At 58.1% G+C, this 14,245-nt stretch overlaps 1 protein-coding gene across 1 annotated transcript in view; it reads left to right on the forward strand.

Annotated features, from left to right (window-relative positions):
- STK35 (serine/threonine kinase 35) overlaps window positions 1–13,414 on the forward strand; it is a 20,651-nt gene extending 7,237 nt beyond the window's left edge. The window contains exons 2-5 of the mRNA XM_027901859.1: window positions 344–979; window positions 1,163–1,903; window positions 7,235–7,982; window positions 13,315–13,414. Coding sequence (XP_027757660.1) covers window positions 344–979; window positions 1,163–1,903; window positions 7,235–7,947 — 2,090 coding nt within the window. The 3' untranslated portion in view covers window positions 7,948–7,982; window positions 13,315–13,414. The remainder of the gene's footprint in view (window positions 1–343; window positions 980–1,162; window positions 1,904–7,234; window positions 7,983–13,314) is intronic.
- Window positions 13,415–14,245: the final 831 nt, after the last annotated feature.

The raw sequence follows: 14,245 nt of genomic DNA on the forward strand, positions 1-14,245 counted from the left end.
CGGCGCCCACGCGAGTCACGGCGCTGCCGAGCCGCACCGGGGACACGGCGCCCGCAGCCCCCCCACTTCCCTCCCGGGGAAGTGAAGTGGCTCCATTTAAAAGCAAATTGAGGTCAAACCACTCGCAGGAGCTGTAGCCGCCCTGTCACCGCGGGGCAGCTCCGCGCTGGAGCCACCAGTGGCTCCGGGGGTCGCCATCCCCTCCCCGCGGGGCCCGGCGTGGGGCAGTCGCCCCGTCCCGCTCTCGGTGATGGATGCACGTCCCACACATGGACATCCCGTGGGTGCCGCGCCGCCCCACGCCAGCCTGGGCTGCCCCAAAAACCCCGGTCCCGGCCCGCAGGGCAGCAGGGCGATGCCTCCCGGGATCGTGGAGACTTTCCGGGGAACTTCCAGCTGGAATTCCCCGGTGATCGCCGGGAGCGGGGTCGGACTGTCACCGGCAGGGCCCCCAAATGCTGCCGGGGCTGTGAAAACGCCCCCGGTGTGCCGAGCATCCAACACCGCACGTCCACCGCTGGCGCACCGGGGATTCACCCGGTCCCAGGGATGTGCCGGGGCATCACTCCCTCCCCGGGGCATCATCCCCGGCTGCACTTCCCCGCTCCCCCGTGTACCCAGCACCCAGCACCGCTAGGCTACTGCCATCACGGCGTCTCCCGGGGATTTGCAGCATCCCGGGGCACCGGCGCCTCCCGAAGCATTACCGCTCCCCGGGCGGCATCCCACCCGACCGCCCCCGGTGCACCGGTGCACGCGGCCCCTCCCGAGGCATCTCCCGACCCGGGGCGGGGGGGGCGGGTCACCCCTCGCCGTTACATAAGGGGTTACGTCAGGGCGCGCGGCCCCGCTCTTATCCCGCCGCCGCCGCCGCCGCCGCTGCCGCCCCGCCCATCCCATTCCATTCACACGACGCCGCCGCCACCGCCGTCGCTCAGCGCCTGGCCCGGAGCCCCCCGCCGCCAGCGCCGCGCCGCAGGTGAGCCCCGCGGGGCAGCCCCGAGCCCGGAGGGGCGGGAGGGCCCGGCGGGGGGACCCATCACGACCCCCATGGCCGGCCTGTTTACACCGGCGCGGCGCCTACCACCGCGGCGGGGCAGCGGGGGGGGCCGGCCGCCGCGCTGAGCCCCCTCCTCCTCCTCCCCTCCCCTCTTCCCCCGAGCCGCGCTGGCGGCGCCGCGCCCTGGCGGCCGCGCGCGGGGCCGCAGGCCCGGGCGCCCCGCTCCGAGCCCCGTCGCGGCGGCGGCGGCGAGGAGAGGCCGGCCCCCGGGTGGGCGGCGGCGGCGGCGGGCGGTGCCTCGGCCACCCCCCGTGGCGGCGGTGGTTCGCGCCGCGCGGCCGCGATTGGCCGGGCGCTTAAAGGGGCCGGCAGCGCGCGCTTTTCCGCCCCGCGGCGCGGCCGCGGCCCCGGCGCGTGCCCCCTCGCCCGCGCGGCGCTGCCCGGCACGCGGGGCGGGCGGGGGGGGGGACATGGACGGCGGCCGCCGCGGGACACAAAGAGCGGCGGCAACGGCGGTAACGGCGGGGCGGCGGCGGCGCGCGGCGAGGCGCGGGGCCATGGCGGCGGCCGCGGCGGGGCCGGGCATCGGCGGCGGCGGCGGCGGCGGCCCGCGGTACAGCCTGCTGGCCGAGATCGGCCGCGGCGCCTACGGCGTGGTGTACGAGGCGGTGTCGGGCCGCAGCGGCGCGCGGCTGGCGGTGAAGCGGATCCGCTGCGACGCCCCCGAGAACGTGGAGCTGGCGCTGGCCGAGTTCTGGGCCCTGACGAGCCTGCGGCGGCAGCACCCGAACGTGGTGCGGTTCGAGGAGTGCGTGCTGCAGCGGCACGGCCTGGGGCAGCGCATGAGCCACGGCAACAAGCGCAGCCAGCTCTACCTGCGCCTCGTCGAGACCTCCCTCAAAGGTACCGGCCGCCCTCCCGGGGCACTCCCCGGGCTGCCCCCGCGCCCGGGGCCTCAGGGGCCCCCGTCCCTGGCACCCATGTCACACCCCCAGCCTTTCCTTTTGCCCCCTCCCTGCTGCCATCAGTGCCCCCCGCACTCAGATCCTCCTACCTCAGGTCCTGCCTACCCCCATGTCACCCCATCTCTAGGTTATATCCCCCTTGGGATACAGGGGCAGGACATCTTGGTGTTTTCCCCCTTCCCGTGGGACACCCTGCTGCAACATCCCCACCCCAGGCATTGTAGTGCCCTCCCTTGCACCCCATCACCCCCTTGCTCAAATCCCTCTATGTCATTGCCTGCTCTTAGGAGCACCCAGAGCTCCCCCCAGATCTCAGAACACCCCTCCCTCCACTTTGACTCACTGTTTTCCCAGCATAACCACCCCTGGGCTTCCCCCACTGTGCCCTTGGGGGCACCCCATCAGCCTTGCCTGCCCTAGGGTTCCCTCTGGGGTACCTGTTCCAGGCTTGCTCCCTGCTGTTCCCATCACCCATCTTTGTCCTGTGCCTGCAGGGCTCCCCCACAGGGTCTCTCTGCTGCCCCTCTTTGGTGCCACCCACCCTGAGCACACCTGGAGAATCCCTGTTCTGGGCCCTGTCCCCCATGCCGTGCCCTTGGGCTCTGCCTGTGTGCCTTCTCTGCTCTCCTGTGTTCTGCTTCCAGTGACACCCTTCCCTAAGCCCACACTTGTGTCTTGCAGCCCCATCCCTCTCTTTCTGAGCAACCCTGTTGCCACCTCCAGGCTCAGATCCCCCACCGTGGGGGACATCCCTGGGTGGTGCCCCCAGCCCTTCCCTGCACCCCCTGCCAGCACTGACCTCGTCCTCCTCCCTTGCACCCCAAATCCTGGGGTTCCCTCTGCTGCCACAGCACACACACACATCCCTTGGGGACCTTCACAGCCTCTGCCCCAGTCACAACTGTCCAAGGGGACACCTCCCCATCTCTGCCTGATGTCCCATCTCTGAGCACCCCAAGGCTGCAGGTTACAGTACCCTGCCTGCTCCTTTGAACTCTCGTGGCTTTGGGACTGTCCCTGTTTCCCCGCAGTGCTGGCTCTGTGGGAACAGCCCTGGAGAAGCATCGATGCTTGTAGCCCGGGCTGACACCCCCATTTTCCCCTGGGGTCCCTCAGCAACATCATAGGGCTGTCAGGGGTCACCTTCTCCAGTCACAGCCGATGACTGTGGTGGTGACATCTCCGAAATGCTCCCTCCCTCTGCTCTCTTGGCTGCTTGTCAGACCCAGCTTTGCCAACGTGCTGAGAAGACGTGGAAAAATACTGGAGCCCTCAATGCCCCTCGGGCCCCCCAGCCTGCTGTGGGCAGAGCCAGCTCACCCCAGTCCCTGTTCCCCAAATTTGTGTGTAAACTGACTCCTGTCTGCTCCTCAGGGGCTCAGTTCCTCAGTGCCCCCCAGCTGAGCCTCCGGCATTGGCAGCCCCCAAACCCCGTGCAGAGCACAGAGGTCATGTGAGGCTGCTGAGACCCATCCTCTGAGCAAACCTGTGGCTCTGACTGCTTCTGCCTTCCCTGTCCCCCCTGTATCCCTGGGGGAGACATGTCCAGACCTGCCTGGCTCCCCCCATGCAGCCCAGCTCCTGCTCTCCCTTCACGCAGCCACCCAAGGGAGGCTCCCCGGGAAGGGCAGTGTCCGAATTCCTGTGCAGCCTGGACTCAGAGCTCCCTGGGAGAGGAGCCAGCTCTTCCCTTTGGGTGTGTGTCCAGCTGTACCAGGTCAAGCTATGTCTGGCAGGTACAGGGGTAGATTTCCCACACCCCCTCTGTCGTTTTTGCACACCCCAAGGAGAGGTAGCTTGACTTGGGGAAAGCTCTGGGGCAGCTGTAGGTGCCTCATCTCCAGGTGGGGAGGGAGCCCCATAAACGCCCCCATCTCTAGGTGGGGGTTGAGCTCCCTGAACTCCCAGCCGTGGGGAGGGCTTTGCCTGCTCTGGTCCTGCTGCTGAACAGGTCCAGGCTGAACAGGAGTGGTTTGACTCCCCAAACCAGAGCACATTCCCCCCTCCATCAGCCTTCCTCCTGCCTGCCCTGGGGGCTGCCTTGTGCCGGGGCAGCCTGTGCTCACTGCCTTCCCGAGCCTTGGCGTGGATAGACACGGATATAAATATTTCCAAAGCAAAAGGCAGAGCTGGAGGAGCCCCCCCCCCAGGTCTCCTGCTCTCGTTCCGGTGCGCAGCAGTGCCGGGGCTGCCGCGGTGGCCGTGGAGCTGTGCTGCCGTGCCATTCTGCACGACCGCAGCTGGGCTATTTACGGGCCAGCGCAGATGCTGTGCCAACGTGCCGGGGCTCAGGGCACGGGGGAGGATTAATCCAAGACCTTCTGAATCGGGAGCACAACTGTCGGGACACCCGGGCGACGTTGGGTCTCAGCTACAGCGCAAGAGCCCAAACCTTTATGGTTTTAATGAGATGTGGGATAATTAAATTTAAGGGCAGGGTGGTGTAAAAAGGAAGATGAAAGCCCAGTGCTGAGCTGGAGGAGAGGCACAATGTGCTCAGAGCCTCGATACAGGAGCACCTCCAGGGCAGCCGTGTGCCCTTCTTGCCCCTAACCTCGAGCAGAGACAGAGCTGCCTTAAGTGAACAGGTATAAGGTCTTGTTTCCTAGCGTGTCACCTGTGGGGCCACCAGCAGTCAGCCTCACTCGTGGGCTGCCCTGGCGTCACCCATGTGTGTTGCCATCAGCTCCCACCTCTGTGGCACAGCCTCTTTGCACAGAGGGAGTCGGAGGTTGCACGTGGTTGTAGGGGCTGGGATGCTGCTTCTGCTCTCCCTAGATTTTTGTTTTCCCTCTGAAACCAAGCAAATTACCACGCTGCTAATGAGCTCCCAGGATAGATGGTGGGGGGCTACTGGAAGGATGGAGGGTGAATGTGTGCCATCCTGGGTTTGGGCAGGGAGCTGATTTGTTGATGGAGAACAGGTCTGGCCTGTCATCAGCTCTTGGCTGCTTGGCTTCAGCTTGCTAACATCTCATCTTTAGGAAGCGGCTTGCCAGCTCTTTATGTTTCAAGCTGTTTGTTTTGAAGGCAGGAAGATGATTTAACAACTAAAACACTTTCAGATTATAGAAAGAAAATGAGGAAATATTACTTTTGGCTTAAGCCTCTCCTAGCAGCGCTCCACCCAAACTGGAGTGCCTGGTGCTTGCAGTTACTGCTGGGTCGCCGTCCTCCCCATGCTTGCTGAGGTTCAGGGGCCAAGTTTTCAATCAGAGCCTTCGCTGTGCTAAAAACAAACCTTGGCTTGTCAGAGGCAACAGGTCCTGGCTGCTGCTGAGCCACTTCCTGAGGGAAGGGGCTGTCGGCAGCGCTGTGTGGATGCTCCCACCTGGATGTGTGTGAGGGGAGTGAGGCTCCACTGTGCTCCCTGTCATGGTTTGATTCCTGGCACAGAAGAGCCAGACCCTCCTGCTCCCTGTGTTGGGGCTGTATGGATGCAGAGGGGAGCAGGGAAGCCAAACCCTGTGTCCTGCTGTGATGTCACTGGATTTAGCAAAGGGTGGTGGTGGCAGCGGCGTGAGCTGGGGCTGTCCTGGCTGTGCCAAGGGCTCTTGCTCGCAGGACAGGCAGCCTCTGCTGCAGTTTCCATGCTGTCATGCCAAAGGGTGGCTTGCACCAGAGAAGCTGCTTTTCCTGGTCAGCATTTTGGTCTCCAGAGCCAAGCCTGTCCTGTGCTGCTCCCTCTTGGCCCTTGGGCTTGCCCCCTCCAGCCAAATGAGACCCCCTAAGTGCCCTGTGTACTTCCAGCCTGTTCTTCCATCCCCAGATCTAACCTTCAGACCTAATCTCAGCAGAAGATTGCTGAGGGCAGAGAGGTGCAGCCAAATCCTTGTGTTGTGCAGCTTTCCATTTCCATAGCAGTAGTCATGGATACAGACTGTTTGTGCAAATAACCGATATTCCCACCCACACTGATCACTGACCAATGCAGCCCAGGGCTGGGTGTCCCTGGTAGTCCTTGGCTTTACCTGCTGCTGGAAGTTTTTAGCTTTCCCAGATGCTCTCTAGGGCTTTGCTCAAACAAAACACAACTTTGTCAAATGGGTGGAGTTACTTTAGTGCTTTCAAAACACTGGAGTTCGCCTGTGGGATTTGTTAACAGTGGCAGAGGTGAGTGGTGTCCTCCAGCTTCTCCCTTATGGTGCTTGAGGGTAAAAAAAAAAAAAGTAGTTTCTAGAGTCAAATGATGCTCTGGTGGTGTGTGCAGGCTCTGCCTGTCACTTGGGTGCTCTACGGAGGAGGCCTGGGGTCTGGCAGTGGGGTTTGCATCTTGGCATCAGCTTAGTGGGGCGAGGTCTGCCAGTGCTCTCTGGGGCACCCTGGCATCCCCAGGGAGCACCAGTGGTAGACCTGGCCCCATTAGCTGAGATGACTCTGCTGTGGTTTCAATGTATCTTAATTTACCTGCAGCAGAGTCCTTTCCTTGGCAGGAGGTTTGTGGAGTAAAACCTGGATTTAATGAATCGACCCTGAGATGCTCTGAGCTTGAAGAGCTCGCTTTGATGTCTGGTGAAGGGAGAAGCTGTTTGGGGTGTGATATTTAGTAGTAGCAACAGTAACAGTCACCAGCGTGGCAATTACACTCCAGCAGGCATAGTTTGCTACTTGGACCTCCAGTTTCATCTCATTAAAGAGTTGTTGGCACTTAATGAAAGCTGGATGGAGTGGCAGAGCTCCCCTAGCACAAATGCAGTTGAACACACAAATTTGGCCTGGGAACACCCCGTGGGTTGCAGCGCTTGGACAGTGGTGTGACCACTCTTAGTGAGGCTTCACTGGCACCGTTAGTTACTCCCCATATGCAGTTCCAGTAAACTGTGCAGAATGAGCCAGCCTTTGCCTCCTGTAGCAGAGCTCAGGTGGGAGAGGAGGTATTCACATAGAACTGACTTTTTTTTCTCCTGTAGACTTGCTGCTGATTGTTCCTTTAGCCCGTGTTCCTTGGCTGTCAGCCTGGGGATAATGGCCTGATGGTGGGACTGCAGCAGACGTGTTCTCAGTGCCACTCACTGCGCTTGGCTGGGAAGAGATCCCTCAGCTGGCCCCCAGGCAGTGGCTTGGATAAATGGGGTGCTGGTGTGCGGCGCTCAACGGGATCCCAAAGCACTTGAAGCCACAGCAGTGCCGCTGATGGCGCCCTGCTGTGCGATAGGTCCCGGTCACGTCCCTGTATCCACATAAACCAGACCCGTTCCTCATCTGCCCTGGGTTAGTATGGACTTTGTGACGTGCCTGAGAAACCAACTCTGTTATCCCTCTTGCTTAGGTGAGAGGATCCTGGGCTATGCAGAGGAGCCTTGCTACCTGTGGTTCGTCATGGAGTTCTGTGAAGGGGGAGACCTCAACCAGTACGTGCTCTCCCGAAGACCCGACCCGGCGACCAACAAGAGCTTCATGCTGCAGCTGACCAGCGCCATTGCCTTCCTGCACAAGAACCACATCGTCCACCGGGACCTGAAACCAGACAACATCCTGATAACAGAGAAGTCTGGCACCCCCGTGCTCAAGGTGGCCGACTTCGGGCTGAGCAAGGTCTGCGCTGGCCTGACCGCTCGGGGCAAGGAGGGTGGGCACGAGAACAAAAATGTGAATGTGAACAAGTACTGGCTGTCCTCGGCCTGCGGCTCTGATTTCTACATGGCCCCCGAGGTCTGGGAAGGACACTACACTGCCAAGGCTGACATCTTTGCCCTCGGCATCATCATCTGGGCCATGATTGAGAGGATCACTTTCATCGACGCCGAGACCAAGAAGGAGCTGCTGGGGACCTACATCAAGCAGGGGACCGAGATTGTGCCCGTTGGGGAAGCGCTGCTAGAAAACCCAAAGATGGAGCTGCACATCCCTCAGAAACGCAGGACTTCCATGTCTGAGGGGATCAAGCAGCTCTTGAAAGACATGTTGGCTGCTAACCCGCAGGATCGACCTGATGCCTTTGAGCTTGAAACCAGAATGGACCAGGTTACATGTGCTGCTTAAATTCAGGGCAGGGCACTGCTGTGCTTTGCAGCTGGGTAAGTGATTCGCACTTTTTGTCTTATTCTGTGTGCTGTACTGGCCCCATAGTGCACTTTGTAGTGACACAAAGGAGCCTTATGTTCCCAGAGCTCTTCTCGTAGTGACTCATCAGAGCAGTGCTTCTGAGGTTGCTTTCACCTATTCTACTGCAAAAATAAAGCAGAGGTGGGAAACAGAACTGGCTGCCGCATGTCCTGCCAGGCCCAGTGGAGTTGGAAGGGAGTCCTGCTCCTCACAGGTTCTGGCCAGTGTCTGAGGCAGGCTGGGGTGTGGCAGAGAGACCTGTGAGCATTTGGGATAAGCTTTGGGGGCATCTTTCTCCCCCGGGGGCAGGGAGGGAGCTGCCACTTCTGCCTCTGCCATGTGATGTAATTTCTGTGGTCAGTGTTGGGGGCACCATCCCCCTCCCCTTTGACACTTGGACAGGGCACCTCGGGGCTCAGCTGGCTCTGCCAGCAGGCACCGAGTGGCACATCTGCCTGGGCACAAAGCCGTTTCCTTTCACCTACGAGGCACGTGGGTCTGTCTTGTGGCTCTGTTTCATTTCCCTGTTAAGGGCAGGACTTCCCTTTGGTGTGAACTGCAGTGGCCCAAAGCCGGGAGATGCTTTGCTCTCCAGCATCTGTGTTTGCAGACCTGTGTCTGCTCAGGAAGGAAGCTTACAAAACAGCAGTGCTCACAGACTGAGCTCTGCTCTGTTCAGGAGTCCCCTCCCTTCTCCCCCCAGCTAAATAGTCTCAAGCTCAGAGGTCCTGATCCTGAGACCTGGGTGGTCACACATGGTCTGGAAGGATCCCTGGGGAGGTGGGGTAACTGGCCCTGTCATTAACCAGTGACACAGAAGGACTGGGAGGTGTTGACCGCATGGCAGAGCTGTCTGTAAACAGGAGCTGTTACTAGGGATTCTCCCAGCCAAACATTTCAATGGAACTGAAGAATTACAGATTACCAGGGGTGAGGCTGATCTCTTCCCAGCCCAGGTCCTTTCTCGGGCTCCTGCAGAGCTGCCTGCCTCTCAGTGATCCCCAGAGACCTCTGACAGCCTTGCCTGTGTCAGCTGCTGGCATTGTAACCTGTGCTATATGTAGAAAAATAAGGATATGGAAATGGAAAGGCCCATTGGGTGGGTCTTGTTCTGTCACTGTTGGTTTGTCCAAACTTGTGCCCGGACCATCCCTTCTGCACCATCCCAGGCACAAAATATTTAACACCCTTGAGGTCTCAAGTGCAGGTAACTGATTCTGCCTGGGGCTCGATACTGGTCCCAGTGCAAGTGTGGGCTGGGGATTAGTGTGAGAGGAGTGAATCTTCGGAAATGCGAGCCCTTAAGAAGGGTGTGCTCCAGCCCCGGGGCAAGAGCAGACACCCACCCCACCTTGTGCCCCAGGGGCGAGGCGTGGGGCCGGTCCGGGGTGGGAGCAGCTCTGCCAAGGGTCAGGCCGGGCTGTGCCATCTGGGCTTGCTCTGTGCTGACATGATGCTGCCGAGTTATGCAACCAGCCCGTGCCCTCCGGGGAAAATTCATCCTGCGCAGATCCGCGGAATAGTACATGAAGGGATAACAAACACCGAGGGGACAGTCCTACCCCGCGGCTGTTTGCTCAATCCCAGCTGCCTCCTGCAGCCCCCCCCTCCCCACCTCCATCCGTGAGGCTGCACCGATCGCTCCGTCGTGACACAGCTGCGGCAGCGATGGATGCACTTACATAACCCAACCTGGCACACGGAGCGTGGTCGCTTGGCCCAGATAGAGCCCAGCACCAGCCATATGTTCCCTGCAAGCCCACAGCGTTCCTCTCTCTGCCTCAGGCCTGGGGCACCACAGCGTTTGGTGGGCTTTGCTGGGTGGGGGTTTTTCTAATGCCTGGCGTAGCAGTGCGTTCGAATCAGCCTTCGTCTGGCTGCTGTTAAAATGCAAATCTTAAATTGGAAACCTGCTTGAGAAGCTTAAAATGGGATTTAGAGCAGGGCCTGAATTCTGCTCTCAGGTAATTTTAGTTGACCGAGAAACTCGCGTAACCCCTTCCAACTTAGTGTGTAGCTTGGTCATGCAGCGAGTTCTTCCCCAGGACAGTTCAGACCTGCTCGACCTTGGTTCATGTCATAACCTGGAAATTTGTAACCGTCCCTGACCCAGGCAATCGAATTTTTCCTTGTTCTTTGCTGCGCCACTGACCTTCTCAGGTTTCGCTTTGTCTCATCAGCTTTGCCTTCGGTTCTGCCAGGGATGCTGCACCCACCTGGCAGCCCCACGCTCCGCTACCCTTCCGAAATGCAGATAGGAAATGTCAGTTCTCAGAGAGGAAAGTGTTTCTGGCTTGGTTTCTGCCGGACGCCGGGGGTGCCTGAGGTGGAGATGATTCCTTATCTCCTTGCTCTCCCCCCCAGCACTGCCGGTGGCCCCGGGGCAGTACTTCCAGCAGAGGTGGGCAGTGTCTTCCTGGGGAAAACAAAGGTCTTCTCTTTCTCGTTTGAACAACTGTGCTTCCCCACCTTGGGCAGAAGTTTTATCTACAGCCTGAGATCTTCTGCAGAAGTTTATTTAAAGCCAAGTTTTATCTACAGCTCTCCAGAGCTGTTCCCAATGCCTTTTGGGCAAAGAGGACAAAAGCCTTTCTGGTACAGTTGGGGAGTGGCTTGGTTGTGCCGAGTGCCTGCTAATGTGTCTCTTGATTGCTGTGTGATGGCCCAGCACTGACTGCTATGCTTTTCAGAAACTCTGTAGTTTTGTTTCACTCAGGACATCGAACTGCAATGGTCGTGATCAGTGTAGAAGGCAGCTTGTTTTGGCAGATCGTATTCCATGATATTTTCACTGCAGATGAAACAGTTGGTCTGATGTTGGGGTGGATGCTCAAGGTGAATGGCAGGAATCTCTGCAGGCTGCTGCAGCATCTTTGGGGCTGCCATCAGCAGGAAGGTGTCTGACAGCCGAGGCCAACCTGGTTCTCTCCAGCACTCCTCTGTCACTGGGTTTGATCATTCCAGTTTCGGCTGAAAGTGGCTGTTTGCATTTGCATTGTTCTGCTCTTTGCGTTTCCAACGTGCACCGGGAGCTGATGCTGAACAAGCTCATCTGCTCGCCCTGTATGACAGTGTCTGTCTGGTCAGAGCTCCCTGGTGCTGTGCCCAGCCACTCCCAGCCCGGCTGATAAACTGCTGCCCTGTGGAATTTCGGAGCTGGAGGACAGAGAGGTATTGGGGGTAGGCAGCAGCTCTGAGAGCTGTTGGTGAGCAGGGGTGCTGCATCAAGTTAGATCTTGTCTGTTAGTACCACTCAGCTCAAGTTTTACCCACTGGCCAGTCTAAGGACAGCAATTTCATTCCTGAAACAATGTTGGTTTTGACTTTGGACTGTTTCCAGTGTGATTTGTGGATCTTGGCAAGGACAAAAGCCATGGGACAGTGAAAGCAAAGTCAGTTCCTCTTCTTGGCCATAGCAGCAAGTGCAGCATCACAGGGGCACCCCAAAGACTGGTGACACCCTTCTGGGCAGTACTGATTTTACCTGGGGTGAAATGAAGCCCTGCATGTGAGTTGGATCGTGTCGCCTGTGTCCAGGTGTATTAGAGTTTGTGTTTGTTCACTGTCAGCCCTGCTTTGCCTTCGAGGGGGGGCTGCTGCAGTTGGGTCTAAGTTGCTCCCAAAGAATGCGTTACAAATACAGGTATAGAGCGTGAGAAAGGGCTCAGGAGATAAATCAGGCTCTCAGCCCCCTTCCCTGGTACTCTGTGTTCCCACACAGGGGCAGATATCACGGTTAGCACGAGAAGGTGATGGGTTATCTCTCCCTCCCCTGCACTGAGTCCTCTCTGCCGTGCAGACCCCATTGCCACCTCCCCTCTCTGCGAGACCCACACACTGGTGTCACCTTTGCATGCTGGGTGAGGACTTCATGGGCTGCTGGTTCACATCCTGCTGATGCTGAATGAACATTCGAGCTGATTAAAACTATAAGTGGCATCAGGGGAGGGATTAAAAGCTCTTGAACAAGCCCCTGCAACAACGTGCGTCAGTGGGGTGAGCTCTCCTGTCTCAGAGCTGGGAGCTCAGGGCTACTCGAGCACGAGCCCTCCCTGAAAATGCTCCTACTCCAGGGAAGCACAAACAGAAACACTGCCCTACTTCCTAATGAAGCTGCATAACAGGAGAAATCTTCCAGAGAAAGCCTTGTGCCTTTGCCCCTGACTTGATGTCTGGGTGCCTCCTTCCTCCTCAAACAGTGGTGCTTCTTTCTGATGGCAGCCTGCAAAAGTTGCGTCTCTTGGTTGACCTCACCTGAAAAGGAGCGTGCCCATGACCCTGCCTTCTGCTCTGAGCAGCCTCTCCCTTTGGAAATGTGTTCCTCAGGCACGGATTTCTTTAATGAGATTTCCTAGGGCTAAGGGATTGGAGTAATTTGCTGGGCAGTGGCATTTTTTCTGCAGTAGGTCTCTCCTGCTGCTCCCTCAGTGTCTCTACAGAGGCTCTGGTCTTATCCCTGGTGGGGGAGGACCTGCCACTGCTGAAGTGGGGAGCTAAATCCAGCCCCCTATTTTTTTCCATATAACTGAGCTCAGAGCTCAAGTCTGGGGAAAAATTAAACTGACTACTACAAGGACCACGGGGGAATGCTGAGTGTCAGGGCTTTGGCCAGAGCAGGGATTGGGGCAGCACATACCTGCCTGTTCTTCCCTAAAATTCCTGGCAGTGAGCATCCTTGTGGGCTGAGCTGTGAGCGCATCCTATTCTTCTTCCAGCTGTACCAACCTGGATTTTAGCTCCCTCTTGCAGAGCCACTTCAGATGCCTGAGCTGCTGCTGACGCACGGGGTGAGCTGTGCAGGCCATCTCCAGGGTCACAGCTTGTTCCACCCTTCCTGGTGGAGCACAGGGAGCTGGCACTCATGGATGCATTATGTGGATGCTCAAGGCCGGGCTCTGCCATGGTAACACTTGTCCTTGTTCCAGCAGGGCTGTCACTGCAGGGAGCTCTGTGGGATGGGGTGATGCTCAGTCCCCCATCAGCCCATCCCAGCTCAGTCCCTGTGCTGGGGCTGCTGGATGTGTGCTGACCTTGGCAGTGTGCTCCATGCACTGCTGAGTCCCTCTGGGAAAGAAGTGACTGTAAATTGAGCCCAGTTCCTGTCTGGATCGATGGCAAAAGCGCTGTGAAGTGGAGAGATGTGGCAGCACCCGTTTTGGACTGACTGGGATCAGTGGGCAGGCAGTGGGAGTGGTGTCCTACACCCTTTCCATCCAGCAACCACAATGGAGTCACAGTGTAATAACCGGAACAAATCACTGACAAACCTGACCTGTCTTTCTCCTCTCTTGTTTTCTCTTGCAGATTTATTTACCAGGGACCCATAATCTCCGTTATTTACGTGCAACGAGGAAGTCAAAGATAAGGGAAGATGATAATACAGAAGATCTCTGGCAATGTGAAATCTTTGGGTGTTACTTTATTGTGTCGGGAAGGGGTGTTGTGGGGGTGTGGGAGGGGGCTGCAGGGGCCTGTGGAAGAGCAGAAGCTGGCAGCTGTCACACTGATGAGACCTTTAAACAAGATCCAGAGAGTGGAGCTGCCCTTGCCCAGCCCTCCCCGTGTCCCCTGTGCTGCCGTTTGACTCAGCAGATGTTTCTAGAGATGTGGTTCCATAAGGAGGTAGCCTGGCACTGAGGTGTGCTGCCAGGCACCAGCTCTGAGTCCAGCTGGGCACAATTTTGGGTTGAAAGCTCTTGATTTAGCCTAAGGAAAATGGAAGCAAAGTGATGGCGAGGTTCGCACTGGGAGTGCAGTGCTTTAGGAAAAACAAGTCTCTCGGATCACATGTTGCAAGCAGCTAAACAATAATAATTTCATAGCCGGGCAGCTCCTGAATAGGGGGGGTGCTGCCCAGGCTGTGAGCAGTTGACATTAGGATAGAGTAGGATGAACAAGCTGGAAAGCCGTTTGGCAAGGCACATCTGCTGCTGTGGTGGGCAGACCTCCGCTCTCCCTGAGCTGGATTTCATTATGATGTTTGGTACTCTCTGCACAGAGGTAACTGTGGAGCTGCTGAGTATGTTTTCAGGTGGAAATCACCTGCATACAAGAGAAACACAAAACAGTCCACTGCTCTGATCCATTTAATGCTGAGCTCTAGTTGTCAGGAACAATGCTGGGGAGAGGAGGAAGTTTGGCCTAAGTGGCTTACGAGCTGGATTCTTGCCTCTGATGGGATGCTTTTCCCTGCTAGCTAATGATCTCTGGGAAGCAAAAGGCAGTGCTGCTGCTC

Source organism: Empidonax traillii, unplaced genomic scaffold, assembly GCF_003031625.1.
Source record: "Empidonax traillii isolate 1590-97213 ecotype Southwest subspecies unplaced genomic scaffold, ASM303162v1 scaffold816:size509043, whole genome shotgun sequence".
Lineage (NCBI taxonomy): Eukaryota > Metazoa > Chordata > Aves > Passeriformes > Tyrannidae > Empidonax > Empidonax traillii.